Source organism: Tachypleus tridentatus, chromosome 9 (genome assembly GCF_004210375.1).
Source record: "Tachypleus tridentatus isolate NWPU-2018 chromosome 9, ASM421037v1, whole genome shotgun sequence".
NCBI lineage: Eukaryota > Metazoa > Arthropoda > Merostomata > Xiphosura > Limulidae > Tachypleus > Tachypleus tridentatus.
The window spans coordinates 36875602-36897287 of NC_134833.1; the positions used below are offsets into that span (position 1 = coordinate 36875602).

The 21686-nt window shown below is 31.2% G+C and overlaps 2 protein-coding genes across 7 annotated transcripts in view; one reads left to right on the plus strand and one right to left on the minus strand.

Moving 5' to 3' along the window:
- Positions 1–11809, plus strand: LOC143225070 (cytochrome c oxidase subunit 7C, mitochondrial-like). The gene is made up of 4 exons (XM_076453775.1): positions 1–261; positions 348–459; positions 3637–3790; positions 11646–11809. The coding sequence occupies exons 2-3, from the start codon at positions 373–375 to the stop codon at positions 3751–3753; spliced, it is 204 nt and encodes a 67-aa protein (XP_076309890.1). The 5' UTR covers positions 1–261; positions 348–372; the 3' UTR covers positions 3754–3790; positions 11646–11809.
- LOC143225069 (uncharacterized) overlaps positions 7713–21686 on the minus strand; it is a 22872-nt gene continuing 8898 nt past the window's right edge. For 3 of the 6 annotated variants that reach the window (XM_076453771.1, XM_076453769.1, XM_076453770.1), the window contains 3 exons: positions 16998–17127; positions 12622–12690; positions 7713–8004 (listed from right to left, as the gene is read on the minus strand). In XM_076453771.1, the coding sequence (XP_076309886.1) occupies positions 7862–8004; positions 12622–12690; positions 16998–17088 (303 nt within the window). In that variant the 5' untranslated portion in view covers positions 17089–17127 and the 3' untranslated portion in view covers positions 7713–7861. The remainder of the gene's footprint in view (positions 8005–12621; positions 12691–16997; positions 17128–21686) is intronic. The other 3 variants (XM_076453773.1, XM_076453774.1, XR_013013596.1) reach the window with 3 other exon arrangements.

Sequence of the window (21686 nt, forward strand, 5' to 3'; positions counted from 1 at the left end):
AATGTGGATACATGTAATGATTTATGAAAAAATGTAGTTTCTATTCCTAAAAGCCAGTTATTTTGGATATATATATTTAGTAATTACATTATAATTCTCATAATAAAAAAATAGCTGCTTGTCTCAAATTCTTATTTTCTCCTGATTCTTACTTAAATTTTCACAAAAAGTATTTTTTAACAAGGCTGCCGCACTAATACAAATGTGCAACATAATTTTTCCCATAATCCTTGCGGTGTTACTTTAAGGGAAGGTCATCAGGTAAGGTAAAGTTATAGAGTAATAACTTATTGTTGAGCTGGATTGTAACTGTAATATTATTTACGATTATATTTAACGATATTTAGAGTACCAGACTAAATTTGGTGGAAAATGAATCTTGGAAAGCTTGCAGGTCTCGCACGAAATTTTACAACATCCGCTTTACGTAGAGGCGGCCACGGAGGGGTTCCTGGAGAAGTAAGTGTGAGAATGCTATTTTCGTTTATATTACTAATGTTATTGTAGTATCGAATAGGTTTAATTTCCAAACATTTAAAACCTGGTAATGTGGCATACCTCTTTCCAAATTTAACTCATATTCGCTCACCTTCATGATTCTTATACCGACAAAAGATTCAATATTTCATATATTCAGCTGTAAAATCGTTTTATTTTTCATATTAATTGTTTATCAAGCTGTTAATATCGGTATTTATTAATATAGTAATACTACTGTTAAAAAGTATTAGTATTACCGCTAGTACTAATACTAATAGAGTTTGAACGTATAAACTGATAAAATTATAAACATTACAAGTATTATTTATTGACAACAATGTAAAAAATAACAAGTGAAATATACCGTGGTAACGAGAAACCCATTTGAAGTAAAAATGTATTTTAAGACGGCTGGTATGGGTATTAAAACTTTTATTAAAATACAGAACTACTTGAAGATGACCTAAGAAAGTCGAAACGTTGTTCTCTACTTTATTTTAATGAAAGTTTTAAGACCCAAACCAGTCGTCTTGAGATATACAGGTGAAATATATTTAACATTTAGGCAATGATGTAGCTACTTCACAGCCCTATGAATTACTTAAAATTACTGTTCTACAAATTTTAAAAGTTAATATTTTTATGCATGGTGTCTGTAATTGAACTATAATTTGTATAATAGTAATAAGTGTGACTGTAGTTTGCCTCTTAATATTGTTATTTTTTATTTGAATGTAAGATGTGGATAATAATTGTAACCAAGTATTGCATGGAATATGGGATTTAAAATGTATTTAAATTTATAAATTTGTATGTAACACAAAATTGCCAATACTGGAAAGAGCGGGCTGTACATACTTGTGCAGGTTGTGTAATTGTTGGTTTGAATATTTTAAATGAGCTCTATTAGGTAAGTATATCATGATGTAGGTGTTTAATTACTTGAAGTAAGTTTAAGTTTTTGTAGACCAGTATTAGCTTTATATTAGGATTCTATATGAATATATTTGTTTTTGTTAACCCCATGATTAGATTTATGATAGTGGGTCTTCACCTTGTTTGCAAAGATCTGGTAATTTTCCCAATTATACTTATGTTTATAGGATAAAATGTGTCTTTGATGACTGTATGTAATGGGTTTAAGCATTAAAGACTTTATTTTTCAGGTCCTGTAATTGTTTGGATTGTTAAATAGTAATGTAAATCATATGAACAGTTGAAATATAATATTTAAATTGTGGCTATGTCAAGTTCTAATAAATCACTTAGTTACCATTACAAACATTTTTACTGTTTGTTGTGAGTTAGGGTTTTCTTAACTATACTTTTGTATGACATTGTGTCAAAATCTTTTAAAGAATTTAAGTACACATACTCATAATGTTATTGATATATAACAAGAACATCCTTGGTAAACCAGATCAGTATTCCAAGATATTTTGTTTTCCATGAATACACTTTTAAATATTTATTATCAATAAGAATATTTTGTCTTTATATTTCTTTCCTACTTGTGTAGAGTCTGTAAATTTAACTGACCTCATAACCATCATTTAAAAATTTAGGAAATAAGTATATACTATTTTGTTTTTTTTTAATCTTGTAATATTATACATTTATTTTTATTATATTGACTTTCTAGTTGTGCCTGGTTAACATTACAAAACTTGCATTGACATGGCACTCATGTTACCGTATCTAATAATATAAAACTCACTTATAATATTTTACAAAGTGACCCTTTGTTAGTTGTGTTTTAGTGGACTAGTAATATTTTGTAATATACAGTGATATTTAAGTTATTATACATTATATATGTGTGTAGATTATTACTATGAAGGAATAAATTACATTTTTTCTTAAAATATAGAACAGTAAATAAAGAAAATTAAACTATTATCTATTCTGGCTGTGACTTTTGTACTCAGTTGCTGCTCAGTGTAGGTTGCAAAGCATTATTTTAGGTGTATAGAACTAAGAAATGTCGAGCACACTAAAGACTCTGTGTACCTCTTTGGTTCAAAAGAAAAAGGAAGCCTTCTAACAGATTCAAATGGCTGAAAAATCCACTAGGGGGACATTCTAAGCTGTTGGTTGGTTATTCACATGTCATATGTTGAAGTAAGTGTGTATAAGGGACTATTTCCAAAAATGTAAAGAGGTGAATGGGACCACTATGTGTGATTTGGTACATAAGCCACATTTCAGCAATATCAAGGATATTAAATTATTATTTTATATTCTCGCTTGTCAATATTGGTAATTTGATTTCCTAATCCATACAAAACTGTAGACTTGAGTATTTTGGCATCACAAACAATTCATTCTAACCAGTGCTGCATTCAGCATAATGCATGACTCACAAAAATCAATACTTAGTATGTTCTTTTGATATTTACTTTATTAAATTAACAAAGTATAATACTGCAATTTGATACCAAACTTGTTGGCATAATTTCATAAAATAGTAGTTCAACAAAAATTTGAATGCAAGGTGATAAACATGAAGATATTGTCTTTGATCTGTTATCTGTTGTGATAAGGTTAAATATTTAGGCTTGTAAGCAGACTTGAGAGGATGCACTGTTATAGTGGACACCTTTTTATTTTTCTGTTTTGATAGTTGTCTTCTAATGAAAAAATTATATTTAATTTATGTATATGAATAAATTTTTAAAAGAATTATACGTAAAATAGTTATTGAATATTTCATGTTTTTTCTCTTTTGATTATATTTCTTGGATGGCTTTTTTCTCTCTCTCCAGTGGATTCTTGTTATGAGATTTTGATTAGTAAAAATTTACTCAAAACATTTTAACACTAGAGTAAAGAGTAGCTGTGGTAGAAAATAGTTTGGTCGGGTTACATACTGGAAATAAAATTAAATTTTGAGTGATTTTAAGGTATTTCCCAACTGAATTGTCAGCTTAATACAGTTTGCTTATAATATACAAAAATGTTATATTTTGCAAAGAAATTGATATGATTCTTGGTCAAATTGGTATAAAGGGCTTGTGAGAAAACAGACAGTATGATTGTGAAGGTAACATGCTTATATAAGGATCTTAAGAGGTTTATTTTTTAAATTAGTCTAACCCTTTTTATGATCAATCTTTTTTTGAAGTTCACTAATGAAAACTATTTTATGTTATGTAGAATCTTCCCTTTTCTATTGAAAACCGATATAAGCTAACTGCCCTTTTTGTGCTGTTCTTTGGGAGTGGATTTGGTGCTCCATTCTTGCTTTTAAGACATCAGCTGCTTAAGAAGTAAATTTATGATGCAGGATGTCACTAATACATCTACACACGTGAGTACAACTTTTAACAGATTCTTGTGTTCAAATTTTTAGTTCAGTGAAAGAGTGCTTTGGAAATTTAAGATCTAAATGTACTTAACCTTGCTTATTTACTGGTTTGAAATGATAACATACATCTCCATGTATGTCTTTCTGTTGTAATAATTTCTTAGAACAGCAGATTGTTTAGATGTACGATAGCTATTTTAATATTCAGTGACTTTTATGGTAGACGTACCTATGGTTTGCAGCTTCACAGGTTGAAAGTCCTAAGTCTTGTGAAGTGTGGTGATTTGCAAGTGCAGATGGTATATGGATACTTACATTAAAGGACTTTCTGATGTGAGGTATAACTTTTAGCATTTTAAAGAAGTGAACAGATGTTGTGTTTAACTCTACAGTATAGCTGGGAAAGATGTGATCTCAGCAGGTAGAAATAGGCTACTTTATAACTAGCTTACAGAAGTGACCCATGAGTCATTTCATAATTTTTCCTTAAGCATACAGCAATAAAAAGCTGTTTGAGCAGTTTGGGAAATATGTGAAGTGATAGTGTAGTATTATCTTTTGTGGTCATATCTTTTCTACCTGGTTTAGTGATAGAGATTTTTAAGTGTTTTTGTGGTTATTTAGTATCCATGTGAAATGTGACAGTAGAAGTATGCTATTATGATATGCAAGTATATCTTTCTACCTGGTTTAATGCTGGAGATTTGAACATTTTTTTCAGTTTAAAGTTAATTTTCCATGTTATGCTGTAATGGTAGCAACATATAGTCTAAAACATTGGTAAGATTATCTTCTTGTTCCAATTTTTTTTGTTCTGTATGGTAGGTGATATCTATTCTACCCAGTTAATTGTAGCATCCAGGTTAATGGAATTAACACTATAATATCCTTTGTTTGATTATGATGTTGACTAGATATATAAACCAAGTAATACTATTGGAGAACAAAGGTCATGAGATGACAATGTCAAACAGGCAGTGAAGACAGCTCAATAATAATGTTCAATTCTATACAAATTAATTTACAGGAAAATTGTGGAACTAAACAACCCAGTAGAAAGGACTGTAATTTCATCTTCTTAGGTATACACATGTTTATTTATTGTAATTAAGGTTTTTTATTTTTTTACTTAAATATCTGCAGACAAATATTTATATAAATGTTACTAGCACTGGTATACTGTTACTGTAATAAAATGATTAATGCTTGGTATCTAGTAGAAAACAGACCATTATTATGCATCATATGCAGTTATTTTGCATAATGTTTTACTATTTTTATAGGATTTACAAAACATTTGTAAATTTATTGGCGAGGTAATTGTGGTCCATAATTTATGAAGCCTCTATAATGTAAATTTATTGGCGAGGTAATTGTGGTCCATAATTTATGAAGCCTCTATAATGCAAATTTATTGGCGAGGTAATTGTGGTCCATAATTTATGAAGCCCATGTAATGCAAAATTAATGTTCAAACTACTGTTTTGCACTTTATCAGCTTAATGGTTATTGCTTTACATAAAGCAACTAAAATTTTTCTAATCATGTTATGAAGGGTAATTATTAGACCTGCTTATTTATGTGCTCAAATGTAAATCAATACCAAATTTTGTTTGCTTTTGAGAATCCTTGTAAAAGTGTTCTTGAAATGCCTGGGTTCTCTCAGGGTTTGGTGAAAATTTTTTTTATTATTGTGGAAGTCTTAGGGCAAAGACAATAGTTGGTACCATTTAAAAGTTTCTGATTCCAGAACTTTAGGAGAAGGGGAAATTCCTGGGCTCTTCAAGGAGTTGGGTGAAAAGTTTACCATTTGTTCAAAACTTAGGTACAAAAATGGTTTGTTTGGTACCACTTGGAACTCGAGTGTAACCAGTGATTTAGAAGGAGCTAGTGGCACACATAGATACTAAACTATGCATATATTTATAGATGAAAGTAACACTTTCTTAGTGTGTTTTTTATTAATTAAAATGTTCAGTACTTTAATTGGAACCTAAAGGCTTGGAAATGTTTTTTATACATTCTTTAGAAACTATTCTAAATAATTTTTGTTAAATAATATTTATTTGAAGTTACAGAAATGTTTCTGTAATAAGACATAAGGTAAGCTTATTTAGTTAGTGTAGTAGGTGATAGCAAATTATTTTCTCATCACTCAAAATTTTATTTTTGGAATATTATTTTTAAGCTTATCAGTGAAATAGTGGTTGCAAATAAAGTAAGTTGTTTCTTCTTAAATAAACCATTTATCAGATTAAATCGATCTTGATTAAAAAATTGTTTAAAAAATTTTAACTGCTTTGATAAAGGTAGTGGTGATGTTATTATGAAGGGTTATGTCCTAGGTCTGTAAGAAATTTGTTTTAGGAATGCTGTATATAGTTCATTGCTGTAAATGGTGACAACTGTGGATGGCAAAACCAATGTATCAAGATATGTCAATAAATAATCAACCATAAAAATATAAAAAGTTCTAAGACAAAAAAAGGATATATAATATATTTTTCTCTCTAAAATAGCAGATTCTTTAGAACACTATTTGCACTTTATCTTCTATGCTGTGAGGTAAATGTGCTTAGAGCTATGTTCATGAGTGGTTTAATGGTAAAACTTTACTCTTGCCTACTTTACCATGTGTTAAATCCTTCGACTAGAGGAAGTCTAATTCCATTAAAAAATATGAAAACTCAGCAGAAAGTTTAAATGGATATTTGTGAAGCTAGTTTTACAGAATATTTCTGTGCTTAATATTTGTAGGAATGATATGACTATTATAAAAGTGTAAACCAAGTAAAACATAATTATATCAAACAGTTTATGGGTAGAATACTTTGTTTAACCTGTTTCATTGGGCTATGTAATTTGAGGATATTTAATTGTGAACTTCACTTGTACAGCAATGGATTTGGTAACTTTGAGGTTTCTGTTTTGTATCCTTTCAAAACTCAAGATTTTGTTAGTCATACATGTCTTGTAAACAAAAAATATTATTACAGTTCGTAAACAATATTTTTAGTATCTATTGTAGTTACTAGGACTAAAACTTTTTAACAAATTGACTGTAAGATGATTTTCTTTTCAAGTATAAAAGTACTTCTAGTATAGTGGTTTTTAGATTTTGTTTGCATAATTCCTAGAACCATCTAAAAGAATACCAAACAATTTTAAGGTATATGTTTATACTTTTCATTTTCTCTACTATATCCTCAACGTATAATGTAATAACTAAAATTAGTAAAAAGAAAAAGAAACATAATTTGTTGTTCATTATCCTAAAAAATGTATTTGTTAAATTTGTAATTTCAGATCTTTCTTTTTAGCATTAATTTTTATTTGTGTTTTTGCATCTCAACACTTATCTATCATGATGCAAGTTGTCAGTGCCCTTGAGGCATGCCACATCGCCTCTGACAGATGTGCAATCCTCTGGGAACATTTTAATGCACTGCATTATATCATGAGCCTTGATAACTAATGCAAAGGATGGTATATTTGAAAAATGTTTAAAATTTTTAATTATGCATTTTACAATATAACTAATACATAATTATAATAAATATGACCTAAATACAATTTAAACTGTAACTCTAACTATAACATGTATTTAGGTAAGAAATTACTGTGAATGCTATTAAAATAGTAAATAACATACAATATTAAAATGGGTACGCAATTAAAAACTTAAAGGTCAATATAAGACCACTGAAATGTTGACTCTACACGTTTCAATGTTGCAATGTCATATCCAGGAGTGAGTTGCACAACGTAATTGTACCTTACCTTACTTTTTTTTTTTTTTTTTGTCATTGTTAAGTAGATCATGATAAATTTTACATGTTTACATTTCCCATGTGAACATTTTTAGAGAAGGTCATCCCACATTTTTGCATAAATCTTTATTGAAATGATGCACAGAAGACAAATGTTTTATTCATTTATTTTTTTATTTATTCACTGAAATATACAGACAGAAATTTTATATTTCATGAAACTGGTGATACTGATGGTGAAACAAATCTTATTGAAACTGTGTTAGGTAGACCTGCAAGTATTAAACACTGAAAATTAAGAATCCTAGTCATCATGTGGCTGGTTTTCAGGCAGAGTGCTGAAATGATGACAAAACCAATATTTCAGAAATGTTCCTGATCTTGTTTTCCAAGGAATTTCATTGCTAACTGCCATAGATTTAGACTGCTTTAGCTTATGATCTTCTCCTTTATAACAAGTATAATAAAAATAATTTAATTTTTATAAAAACAATTGGGGATTAATATATATGTAACCTAGAAAATTTTAATGCTAGAAAAGTAAGGAAGCAAAAAAGTCAAAACTACGAAAGAAAAGAACTACTTAAAATTGAAACATGTCTGAACCAAAGTAGGGATAACAAACAATTGCAGTGACTTGCCAAAGTAGTGATGAAATGTTTTTTAAAGTTTAAGTAACTCTGTTTTTGAGTTTGATTTTTCTCTTTCTCTATAATATTTCTAGCATTAAACTTTCTATATTCTGTAGTTAACTAGGTACATATATATTGATGTCTACTTCTCTTTATCAAATTAGATTTATTGCTCAATATACATAATTATTTTCCTTAACCTAGGGGATCAGCTGGAGGCTGCAGGAAAGGTTTAGGGGGATCGTAAAGTACACAATACTGTTAGTAATATCTTTAGATTTGTTGAGTGGGGGCCTTGAACACTGTTTTGGGTACCTTGTCCATAAAGTTTGGGAACCCCTGCCTTAACCAACATATAATTAAGCAGCCATAATACTTTCACATGTAGTAAAGATGGTGTTTCCCTTTAAAAAATGGCATGCCATCAGACTAACATTCTGAAACAACTGCATTGGAGGAACATGTTTGTTTTACATAAATTTCATTCCAATAACCTTGGGCTTCATCAATACAAAGCATCTTGAAGTTGACCTGCTAGTTTCTCTGCAAGATGGAAGTACAGAGAAGAATTAACATTAGTTGCAGATGTCTCTTATGGATATGTGTGCCTGTGAATGGTTGTAACATATCATTTGAAGTAGTTGGTGGACTACAAAAAACATCTAAAGAGGTGTGTACTATTGACTTTTGTGTGTGTGGTAGCCTCTTGCAGTGAAAATAGTGTTGCAGAACAATGGCCTGTAATCAGAGCCATTGCATAGAGCAACATCAGTTGTGAAAGTAAATGTTGTAGTCTTTGGCACTCATTTTTGTATTATTACTTTAGATTGTGATAACCTACAAGTGAAAATAAAGAATGTGATAACACGTCAGTTACACAAATATCTGTCATACGTAATGCTTTTTGTCCAGTACCAGGGCTCATCAGGCCAGATAGTAGTGGTAGAGATGTTGTTTGTAATGTATCATGGCAGGTCCTCTGTGTTACGTTTGTTTCAGCTTCAGTCTTTTGAAGAAAAAATTATTTTATAACCTTAATTTGAAAAGTTATCTTTTGTCAGTAGTTTCATAAATTTAATTTGAAAGCCAAAACTGTTTCATGTGTATTAAAACCTTCTGTGTATGGTACCAAAATGTGGAGATACTGGTTAATAAAACTCTGGTTAAAGAACAAGAACATGTTTAAAAATTGAAGTTTTCAACTGATATATCAGACCCATGTAAAATATTAAATATTGTATACCACACAAAGCATGAAATGTGCACTTTTTTGTCACTAAAACATCCATAAACATATACCTTCAACAATTTTTTTTTTTAATTCAAACAGTGATTACCACAATATAGTAAATTGTATTGTATATTTCTAACCATTTTGAAGAATTGTTACTAAGCAACACGGTATGTACAATTGGTGTAAAGAAAAAAAATATGCAAATGTTTTATTGGTAACTGATTTTTCAGAAGCAAAATGCATAGACATAAATGTATTTAAACAAATGACATTCAAAGTTTTCAGTGGTTGTATGATCTTTCGTTAGGTGAATTGAAGTGTAATATTGTGAGATAAAGAAGCATTATTGAAACATAGCAGCAGAAGTAATACTTTCAAATAGACTTGCATCTATTATCTCAACAATAAGATAAGACAACTTGTAAGCTTGAAATCTGCCATAATTGAGTATCAAATAATTCATTAAAATTCATAGAATCAAAACAAACTTGCAAATATAAAATCAAAATAAAATTCAGTTATTCAACAGACCACCATAAAGTAATTAATTAGTAGCTAATTGAAGAAATTATTCAAGGTTTAACACCGGTATTTTACTTTTTGGCTGTGATCGGTTAATTGTTCAGACATTTGAATCATTTGTGGATTCTCATGGATGAGGAAATCATTTATCTAGAAACTATTGCACAGTGGTGCTCATTTCTATTTCCAAGTTTTGTAAATTTTGGTATTCAATGCACATGTGCTTATCTATTCTTTATGTAGGTGGTCCTATATATTGTAATTTTGTAAACAACACTTTAATGCTGCAGTTGTTCCCCAGTCCACAGTGTTTTGTTTGTTTCTACAAATGCTACAGAAATCCTTTCTGATGTTTGTGTGGAGATTTGTGCTACAGTTTGTATTGTCACTTTCACTACAATTTTCTTACTTGATTATTTTATATCACTGTTTTTTGACATGCTGTGTATGATGAAATGTGAATTAGTATATTAGTTTCTTGTGGACTAGTTGTTAGTATGATTAGTTTTACTGAACAGAAACCAATATATCAAGAAATCAGACTTGGTATTAGCAGTTGTAAAATTTCAACAACAATAAGGGATGTCCTTTAACATTTGATAGTGGGTTACCAGGATTTGTATGGAGGATTTATGAAAACTGTTTCAATCATAAGAGTCATTTTTCATTATAGTATTTTTAGTTTTATTACCTTTCATTTAATTTTTAATTTAAGAGACTTCTGTAAATGCATCTCAAAGAAATTTCTACTATAAAAGGACAAGTAAAGCTAAATTGCACAAGTATTAAAGTTAAACCAACATTATCTTAATTATGTGTCTAAATAAGGCTTGAAGGGTATAATAAAACTACATCAAATGAAAGAATTTTAATATTGTAAGTTTTAAAGTCATTTCTTTTACTTATGTGGAATGTTACTAACATGTAGAATTTGTGCATTAGTGTTTTTTTGTTTTAAACCAAAAACTAGTAGTTATGTAAGCAAGTACATTTGATCTTGGGAACAGACATATTCTGTGAATTTTGAAAATGACATAAAACTTTTAGCTGTTGTTAAGCTCTAGTGTTCAGTAGTTTTGTTTGGATAGGGAATTATTTAAATTATATTTTAATTTATGGGTTTGGTGAAGATCTATAAATATTGATCAGGTATGTAAAAGTCAATTTTTTTTCATGAAGTGTGTTTTTGTAATGCAGCAACATTGCTGTAGTTTGTGTCTGAAACAATTTTGCTGTTGGCATTATGACAACCATCTTCAGTAGATCATCACATGCTGCTCAGTTCTTTAACAGAATAAATGTATTTTAAACTGAAGTACGTGACAGATAAGTTTGAGATGTTTATCTGAACTGTGTGAAATTGGTCATGCTAAGAGACCTTGAATGAAGATTACAAATTAGAGAAAATAATTGTGTCAGTTAAAATACCATTTTGACTTATTGTAATCCATAAACATCATTTTGTTGATTTATCAGGAATCTTCTTTGGCTAATAAATTAAATGTTTTATTTTAAACAACTATAGTATAGTAAGTACCCTTATCAAAAAATAGTTGGCTTCACTGCTTGTTTTTAAGGGTTTTTCATATGCTTTATTGAATGATTGTAAATATTTTGAGTGAAGATTCATTAATAAGATAATGTGCTGTAAGCAGATTCTAATTTAATGTTATTTTTCTTAATTATTTTTTCTTTCACAGGATATGTAATGAAGTTTAGTTCAGAAACAACCAAGTTTTCAAGATAGTTCAAAAGAGGAACAGTTACCAGAAAATTTTAAAGAAAGTATAATGCTCTATTATGTGATTAATGACCAAGATTATATTGATAGTTTCTATAAATAAATTAAAAGATCTTAGTACCAGTTTGGATCTTTTTAAGTAGTCAATCATATTTCAATCTTTGCACATTTACTCTTTAAAACATAGTTTGTCTTAAAAGATTGCACTTATTCAGGGAACTAAATGAAAAGTTTAATTTATAATTGAAACTATTGGTACTTGGTGAAACTATAATTACAGAATTGGAGGAAAAACCTAAGACAGTTGTGTGTCTCACAAATACTTCATTTATTAACAACCATAGTGTCTGCTGTCTTAATGGTTAAAAAAAAATGGTCAATTTATAGATAGTGTTGTTTTCCCTCAGTTATGTAAATAAAAAGTATATTTAGCACATCACATTTCTACATAATCCCATATATCTTCAGTGGAAAAATAAAAATAATTTTAACAAAAAATAAACTTCCAGAGTGTTCAGAAAAAACTTATTAGAATGCTAGTAGTTTCCATCATTTATGCTCAAAATTAGTTGACTTGTTTGATTAAAAAAAATAATAACATAGAAGTCCTTGATTTTCAATAAATTAGCTACCAACATGTTTTCTAGAAACTTGTTATTTAATCAGCTTTCTATTTCCATTTATAAAAGTATATAAACACCTGTTAGTGAAGCATATTACACTACAAATACTTGTCTTTCTGAAAGATCTGTCATCGATTCATTACCCTTCTGCAGTAACATTACTGTTAAAATAACTGACTTGTGCTGTGTTCTGAGAACTGACTGACAGGAAAGGAGGTGTAGGATTCTCTAACATTGCTAATTGTTATTAGCTGTAACACATGCTCTGTTATACTTCACAAGTAAAACGAATTGAAAAATTACTATACATACCTGTAAGCTTTGAATTGTGATATTTGTTTAAGCGTGAACAAGAATTACTGTTGGAACTGTTTTTGCTTCCTGTATAAGAAATAAAGTTTAAACAAAATTTATTACTTATAGCAACAAAGACTAAGTAGCATAAGATGGACAAAATGCCTCAAACTGAATTTCTGCAATTTTAACTGAAATTGTTAAGTACATTTAACAGAATATGAAAAAATAGTCTTAATACTGCTTTTATTGTAACAGAAGTGAGATTTCTGATGCTCTGTTGATGCTCTGTCCAAATCATCCAAGATGTTTCTAACTTTTGCTGCATCACATGTATCTGCAGAAATAAATGCTGGTCTCTTGAGGTAAATTTCCTCATTACTGGAATGTTAAAGAAAAAGTGTGATGGTTCCTATATGAGAATAACTCCTGTGCCAGTCCTACACTGACGTTTATTGTGGACAGTTTGTTTTTATTCACATGATGACTTCCAACTTTTGTATTTTGAGATCCAGAAATGGATCTCCCTCTTGGAATATGCTTAAAGGTGAATAACAGTATTCCTACATTCTTTAGGCATCATGACCATGGCAACTAGCAGGAATGTAGAGGTTCATTTAAGTATATTGATATGATAATTCATTTGTTGAGTAACTAACTTGTTAAGCCATCAAAGCATGCGACTGCTTGTCTTGACCGTACATATAATACTTTGTACTCTCTAGCTTGAGTTGTTGCTTTTATTGAATATGTTGCTCCATGTCTGTTGGTTACACAAAGTTGTTTACTGGTCATGTTATATAGTAGCAATTAAAAACAAATCATTACCTAACTAAAATCAGCTGCAACACATTATTAAACAGATTAATATTACGACCCTACATGTGGAGGGTACTACACACGCAGAATGCTTTTTCAGTATATCCTAAACCTATGATGGTAAGTACCATGCTAAAGTAATTTATAGCTTAGACTCTATCAGTATTATAAAATACCATCAAAGTATGAGAAGTAATCTAAATATTAGTAAAAGTGGACAATAACCTTATTAAATGATAAAAAGTGAACCAAAATGCTTAACAACAGTACAGTTTGTGAGGGCATTTTATTGTTAACTGCAGAATAAAAGTTTAGATAGTTCATTTTTATCCATTTGTTGTTGATAATTCACTTATAGATTTAATTCAGACTTTGATAAACTTTTGCCTATCAACTTGTTTGATAGTTTTGTTTACAATATGGTTGAAAGTTTTCATCTTAATTATCACTTTCATTCATATAATTATTTAATTCTAACAGAAAGTTTGGTTATAAAAATGACTTGTGGTTGTGTATAGGAAGTGTATGGTTATCATTGACCTTTAAATGGGCCAAGTGTGGCCTATAGTTACATGTCAGACTATGGGTCTGTGAGTTTAATGTTCATGTTGGATTGTTGGGAAAGATAAAAATCGTGATCACCACGTTGGAGCTATGGGTATGTCACGATGATAATAGTCAGTTCCCATTATTAAATCAGATAAGAGTTAGCAGTACATGCTGTTGGTTAGCTGTCTTCAGTTAAAAATTAGAGATGGATATTAGATATTTTTTGGGTAGATTTGTGTAAATATCCAAATGGACATTTGCTTTGGGGAAAGAAAAAAAATGTTTGGGTCGTAAAGATACTCAAAACCAGTGAAGCTACTTATGTTTTGCACACTACTAGCATATGGTAGTTCATCTGTTAATCTGTGTAGATGATTATTCTGATGGTGTTTTTCAATCTAGAATATTAGATACACTTTTCCTCTTTGTTTTATAATGAATCAACAAACAAACAACTGAAACACAAGTGGAGAAATTCTGCATGTGAAATGATTTTTTAATTTATATAATGTGTAATCCAGATCAAAAGAACAATCTTACCTGTTGAGATGTTATATTGAAACCACATCTGGACAAATTGTTTTTTGTTGGGTTTTTTTTTTTGTGGAGTATATTTAATTAACTAATCGATGTGTGTGTCTTGATAAAATTTATATTAAAACAAAGTGTATAATTTAAATACGTGTATTATCTAAGTTACAAGTTCTTAATTTCAAAGAAAAATGTTTAAAACTAACAATCTCTATTTCCCGTGTTACAACAGCGTGTCAGTTCTAATTTCTCAATTTCAGAAACTTGTAGCTTCAAAAACAGGCTTCGACAGCTTTCAAGCAGTCGGAAACAAACTTTATTAATTGGTAATTATATACCAAAATCTAAACTTTTAACCCTTCATCTTGGCTTGCTTGAAGTATCAATAAACATTTCATACCACCAGATAAATCGTTCTGATTAATGGCTTTCGAGAAAAATTGTTTATTAATCAACTTTACATGGTTCATGGGCATGTTTATGACAAATTGTCATGTAGATAAATTTGGTTTAGTCTTTGTACCACCAACTATTAGTGGAATTACTTGATATGTAATTATGTTGTGTGCCAAATTATAAAGGAATTTTTAAAACTAATTTAGTTTACATATAAATCTGCATAAATAGTATTTTGTAAGATTCTGTTATAGTAACGTAGTTATAAAATGCTTATTTCAAAGCTGCGCGAATTTTTTATTGGACATCTAAATGCGTGCAGCTACAAAGCCGATTGAAACGAAGGTAAAGGAGCGCAATACTGTTTAAGTGTTAGTGACTGCTTAAAAATCCAAATCTTTTGTGTATATTTTTGTATTTGTTATATGTTTTAACGAAACTAAAATGTGAAATTAAAAACTTGTTAGCTTAGAATACACAAAAAAATTGCAGTGAAATAACATATCTAACATTTCATGGGTTTGGTGGATGCACAAACTTATCCCGCTGTTTATGTTAACTATTAAACAGCTAATGGACTCAGGAATTTATTCTCAAGACGGCTGGTAAGGATATTAAAACTTTAATTAAAATAAAGTACAGAACAACGTTTCGACATTACGTCATTCATCTTCAGGTTAACAAAGAAAGTGCAACTGACCGTTGCCGGGCAAATGCCCCATACCAGTTGTCTTGAAAATATATTTGCACTTCAAGTGGGTTTCTCCATCATCATTACTTCTGCATATGACGTACTACTTTTCTTGCAAACTAATAAGTTCGAAGAACAGCAATAAAACCATAAAAATAGAAGAAAGCAGTTATGAAACGTTGAAGATGTTATGTGAAATAACTTGGAATTGTCTGATACATTTTTGCACATTTTATATTTAAACTTTTTATTGTATGTTGACTATTTCGCTACAATTAGTGTTAGGGTATAGAAAATAAGAGTAGAAAGTTTTCAGCAAGAAAACTTGGTCGGCACTTACAAGATTAACAGTTATGCAAGATGAAATAAGTATTTTTGTACGTAATGTGTGTGCATGTTTTATGAATTTCGTGCAAAGATACTCGAGGGCTATCTGCGTTAGCCGTCCCTAATTTAGTAGTGTAAGACTAGAGGAAAGGCAGCTAGTCATCACCACCAAATGCCAACCTTTGAGCTACTCTTTTACCAACGAATAGTGGGATTGACCGCACATTACAACGCCGCCGCGGCTGAAAAGGCGAGCATGTTTTGGTGCGCCAAGGATGCAAACCCGCGACCCTCAGATTACGAGTCGCACGCCTTAATCCACCTGGCCATGCCGGGCCTACTTTAATGTGAAAATCATCTTTCACTTCGGCTTGGTAAAGATTTCGTAAATTCGCACAAAATCTTTAATAAAAATATTTTATTAAAAAAGCTTTTTTTTTTAGTTTAGAAAATTAGTAATGTTTACTGAAAGCTTCTTAAATGTCTAAAAATATACTTAATACATTGAGTTATGGTGTGTGTTATTCTGTAGTTACAAAATCTCAAAATTACAACCATTAATATTAATTTTCATGCACAATTAACAGTAGGTAATTCGTTAGTTAGTATAAAGACAAATGTAAATAACTATTCTGATGATTTTTACCAATATTTTCGAACCAATAAACAACTTGAATAACCGTAGGAAGACTACATAGTGATTAAAACCCTTATCAAAAGAGTTTAGGTAAGTAAGTCCTTTGTTCAAAGAAAAGGAAACATTCTGACTTCTTAAGATGGCACAGCGAAAGCGTGAGTGATGCCATTGACAACTGACAGACGATTAATAATTTAAGAAAATATTTTGAAGTGGAGGAATTAGTGTTGAAGAGATTAGACTTGCAAGCTACAGATAAACCTGTTGAAAAAGAAAACATCGTGTATAACAACATAATTCTGATCCAGTGACAATATATTTTGAGAACATGTAATGCGGGTGTTGGGATATGTGGTTGAATATCAAGATAGGTAAGTTAAAAAAAAAAAAAAAAGGCGGTTTAATAAAGATAAATATTTCCGTGGCAAAAGAAATTACACCTACCGTATAGGATCAAAAGAGCAGGGTTTCGGGAAGTTCCGACTAAGTACGAAACGGAAGAACAAGGCAAAGAAATGCTTGTGAGCCAGTTCATTTTAGGTTCTTTGGCTTTTAGCTGTGAAGTTCGGTTTCTCTGTGGGAATGGAGATAGCGAACTACAAGCTGTTGCACTTGGATTCATGAGTAAATACAAATAACATATTTGACGGTAGTTAAATATTATCTGGTGTTACTGTGAAATTAAAGAACATGCATACGAGGACTGTTCAAAAAATACGCGGACAGACGTCATAAAACAAAATGTACTTTATTTAGAAGTTACAGGTCTGGTACCCCTTCAAAGTACTCTCCTCCCCAACGCACACACTTATCCCAACGGTGTTTCCACTTGTTGAAACAGTCCTGGTACGCTTCTTTTGTAATGTCCTCCAGCTCCTTCGTCGCATTTGCCTTAATCTCGGGAATCGTCTCAAATCTTCTTCCTTTCAAGGGTCTTTTGAGTTTGGGGAACAAGAAAAAATCGCAAGGAGCAAGGTCAGGTGAGTAGGGGGGGGGGGGAAGAACAGTGATCGAGTGTTTGGCCAAAAACTCACGAGTTCTGAGGCACAAATTTCGCAGCCACGCGGTGCATTTTCAATTTTTCGGTCAAAATCTCGTAACAAGATCCAACTGATATCCCACACTCTTCAGCAAGCTCACTGACAGTCAGACGTCGATTTGCCCGCACCAGGGTGTTGATTTTGTCGACGTTTGGGTCGTCAGTTGACGTGGAAGGACGTCCAGGAGCCTCATCATCTTCAATGGACTGTCGACCATCCTTAAAACGTTCATACCACTTGAAACATGCCGTACGCTTCATAGCAACATCACCGTAAGCCGTGTTAAGCATAGCAAAAGTTTCAGTCGCAGATTTTCCAAGTTTAACACAAAATTTCACAGCAAGTCGTTGCTCCTTCAGGTCATTCATTCTGAAATCCGCCAAACGAAAAAATCGCACTTCACTTAAAACCGCGTAGCAAATACACAAATGAAGATATCTGCAATCGGGAAATGGCGTCGTAATCAGCTGATCTGTGCGAACCTAGCGACACCAAGCAGATTCCACTGGAGCCGCGCAATTCAAACAGTCCGCGTATTTTTTTGAACAAACCTCGTATGTGATGAAGTTAAACTGCGCAAAGCGTGTTAAAGCAAAAGATATAACCAAAGCTTCCAGAGGATCCAATTCGCAATTTTTATCGTGGATAGATTTTAAGGTGATTATTTCAGTCTTACAATCAGCTGCAAAGTCACTTGGATGTTTATGGTGATCGTATTACTTTGAAATAAGTAAAACCTGTCTAAGGCGGAATCGCACTGGACCGAGTAAAATTTCCGGCTTAGACAATGAATATGCATTTCCTTCATTATATATGATTTTTGAGCGGAACGTTATATTTGCTTAACTCAAGGGAAGTAAGACGTTTGTGAATAAAGTTATTATACTGTTTATGCTATACTTATTAGAATAAGAACAAAAATAGACATTCAAAATATACACAAAATCTTAAATATATTTGAAGAAATCGTACGATTTCAACTGTTTCGTTTTTTTAATGGGCTTTCTCATGCGGTTAAAAGAAAACACCAATTCTATGGCCTTTTCATGAAGTTCATTTTCCCCCTTCATATTTGCATACAATTTGATATGTAACTTAACACTTGTGATGAAGTAGGAATATCTATTTCCTCACTATCTTTTCCATTTTGTTCATCTTCTGAATCTCTCGCACTGTTACCATCTTGCGATTCTATTATTGATTTTAAATCAATCTCCTCAGTTTCTATTAAAATATTCTTGTGAACGTTCACAAAACCTTCCATGTTCACAGAATCATCTGCATCATTCTTCTCCATCAGAGTTTGGATTTCAATAGAATCATCATAACAAACAACTTCTCCACAATCTTCACCATTATCAAGAATAAATCCACAGTTTCGAAAGTACTTTATTGCGCGTTTGATTGAATGACTTTAAAAATGCAATTGCATCTAACATGTCAATTTTCACGGTCATTTCAGATGCTGTCTTACAGTCGTCCATGTTTGTAATAATATGCTGAAGCATCAATTTTCTGTATTTCAATTTTATACACTATATAATTCCATTATCTAGTGGCTATAGAACTGATGTTGTACATGGAGGTAGAAAGACTAAACAAACACTTGAAAGTCGAACTGTTGGGTGACAAGTTGCATTATCTAGGAAGAGTAGAATATTTCTATTTTCTTGTTCTATTTTTTGTTTAATCTGCTCAAAAATTCCTCGAATATAACTTGTCATCCACACTTTATTATTCACTTTCCATTCCACAGGAAGTTGATTATTAATTAAATTTTTGAAACAGCGCGGGCTTTCACTTTTACTCCTATTAGATCACAACTGTTTTAACTGTTATTTCTCCCTCTGAGTTAGTGTTCTTATCAGAGGAACAATTTTTAAGAACTGTCTGTTTAGACAAACGGTTTTTAACCATCCACTGGCGTAGGTATATCCTTGAAATTGTGTGACTAGTTTTCCAACAGCACAGTCAATCGTTATTTCGAATAGCGACCACCAGAATAATGACGGCAGAAAAAAAGAACAGAATATATTTAACCAATACTTACTATAACAAAATGCCCGAGAATTTATTAATATTTAATCAAAAATATTTTTTCCCGCCTTACTCAGGTTCTAATTCTACTTATTGATAGATGAAAGATGGTTTTCCGTCCGCGTTACACAGGTTCCGCGTAACTATATCCTTGAAATTGGGGGACTAGTTAAATAGAATCGTAACTACAATTACAGGTAAATGAATATAGGGGACAATCTTCTGTAGTCATGCCACTGTAAACACCTAAATACATTTTTTTATGATACAGCTGAGTGTTATTAATTATTCTGATATGGCTGAATATCATTAATAATAATCAGGCTAAAGATAATTTTTGACTTTTGTTTTGCCATATCTAAAATCGAAACTTAAAAATATTCCGAAAAGTATTTGACTTAAACGGAATCCTTGAATATAAATCTTATTAATACTTATATTCAAATTGGTGTATTTAGCAATAAAATAATTGTAAGACATCGAATATCACTAAATGCATTGAGTAATAAATTAGTTATTGGTGAACTGTATCTAATCAAGGAACTCGAAGGTTTTCCCGGTCTAACAGAAGCTTTCATAAATATTTTAAATGTAGATACAATGTGTTATAAAAATTATCTTCAGTCATAAATATGTATCAACAAATCCTTCTAAACGGATTATATAAATATGTTGGAGATGAAACTGACGTTCAATACAGAAATAATACGTTACAGTTTTGGCTTTAGCTGTTCGTATATTTACGTGTTCACAATGACTTTCCTTTCGTCATAGTGGTATTTAAATGAATCAGAAATTTCTTCTATATAAAAGAAAGAAAAGTGTATCTTCATAAATGTTAATACGTCCTTTAACTTTATCTGTGTAAAATCTCTTAAATAATTAAACAACGACTGCTATTGTTTTCTTTTCAACATCAAACAAAAACGTCCACTTGAGGATCATTTCAAACGCAACAATTCACTTGAAACACAAGTTGTCTCTGAATTAAGTATAATTGTCAAACGTTGTAATCATCTATACCAGCTTCACTGTTTCTATTGCAGCAGACTTTCGAACAGTATCTTTCACAAAGAATTTTCGCACAAATACATAAGAAAAGTATGAAAACAATTGTTATTAAGGCGCTTAAAGATTGGTAAAACTTGAAAGTCATAGCAATAGATGATTTTGTTGGTACAACCTTGTCTCCAAACGACCTCACACAAATAACTTAGCACTTGTGAAGAAGACTTGCGTGATGTGCTTGTTCAAAATTTCTTATTGTTTTCTTGCTCCTTCTGTAAATTAAAAACAAGGTAGATTGAGATACACGTGTGTGTATATTAAATCGAAACTATTACTTGGTTTGGTATGTTTTGAATTTCGCGCAAAGCTACTCAAGGACTATTTGCGCTAGCCGTCCCTAATTTAGCAGTGCAAGACTACATGGAATGCAGCTAGTCATCACCACCCACCATCAACTCTTGGACTACTCTTTTACCAACGAATAGTGGGATTGATCGTCACATTATAACTCCCCCACAACTGAAAGGGCGAACATGTTTGGTGCGACGGGGATTCGAACCCGCAACCCTCAGATAATGAGTCGAACGCCTTAACCACCTGGTCATGCCGTCGAAACTGTTACAATCCGCTTTGAGACTCCTCAGAAGTTTTGTATCTTAAATGATTAAAACTTAAATCCACCTTTCGGTGAAAATTAGCAGCCAGCATGAATGCTTGTTTTTTGTGTACGCCTTTATGAATGTTTATTAAATTTTCATATACAATATATAACTAAACGAAATGATATAATTAACAGTGTTGACGTCAACAAGAGGTCTTATGATGTACCAAGAGCCTTTTCATATTAAACAATGTTGACGTCATGAGAGGTCTCTAACGTCACGTGAGACTTGTTACACTAAACATCGTTTACATTAGTAGAAGTCCATGCCATTATGGGGGTACTTGTCATACGAAACAGTCTTTGACGTAACGTGAAGGTTGTTGATGAAATTGCATGTGAATGACCATGCTGTATATAGTGAGTTCATAAAATGACACAACTTTT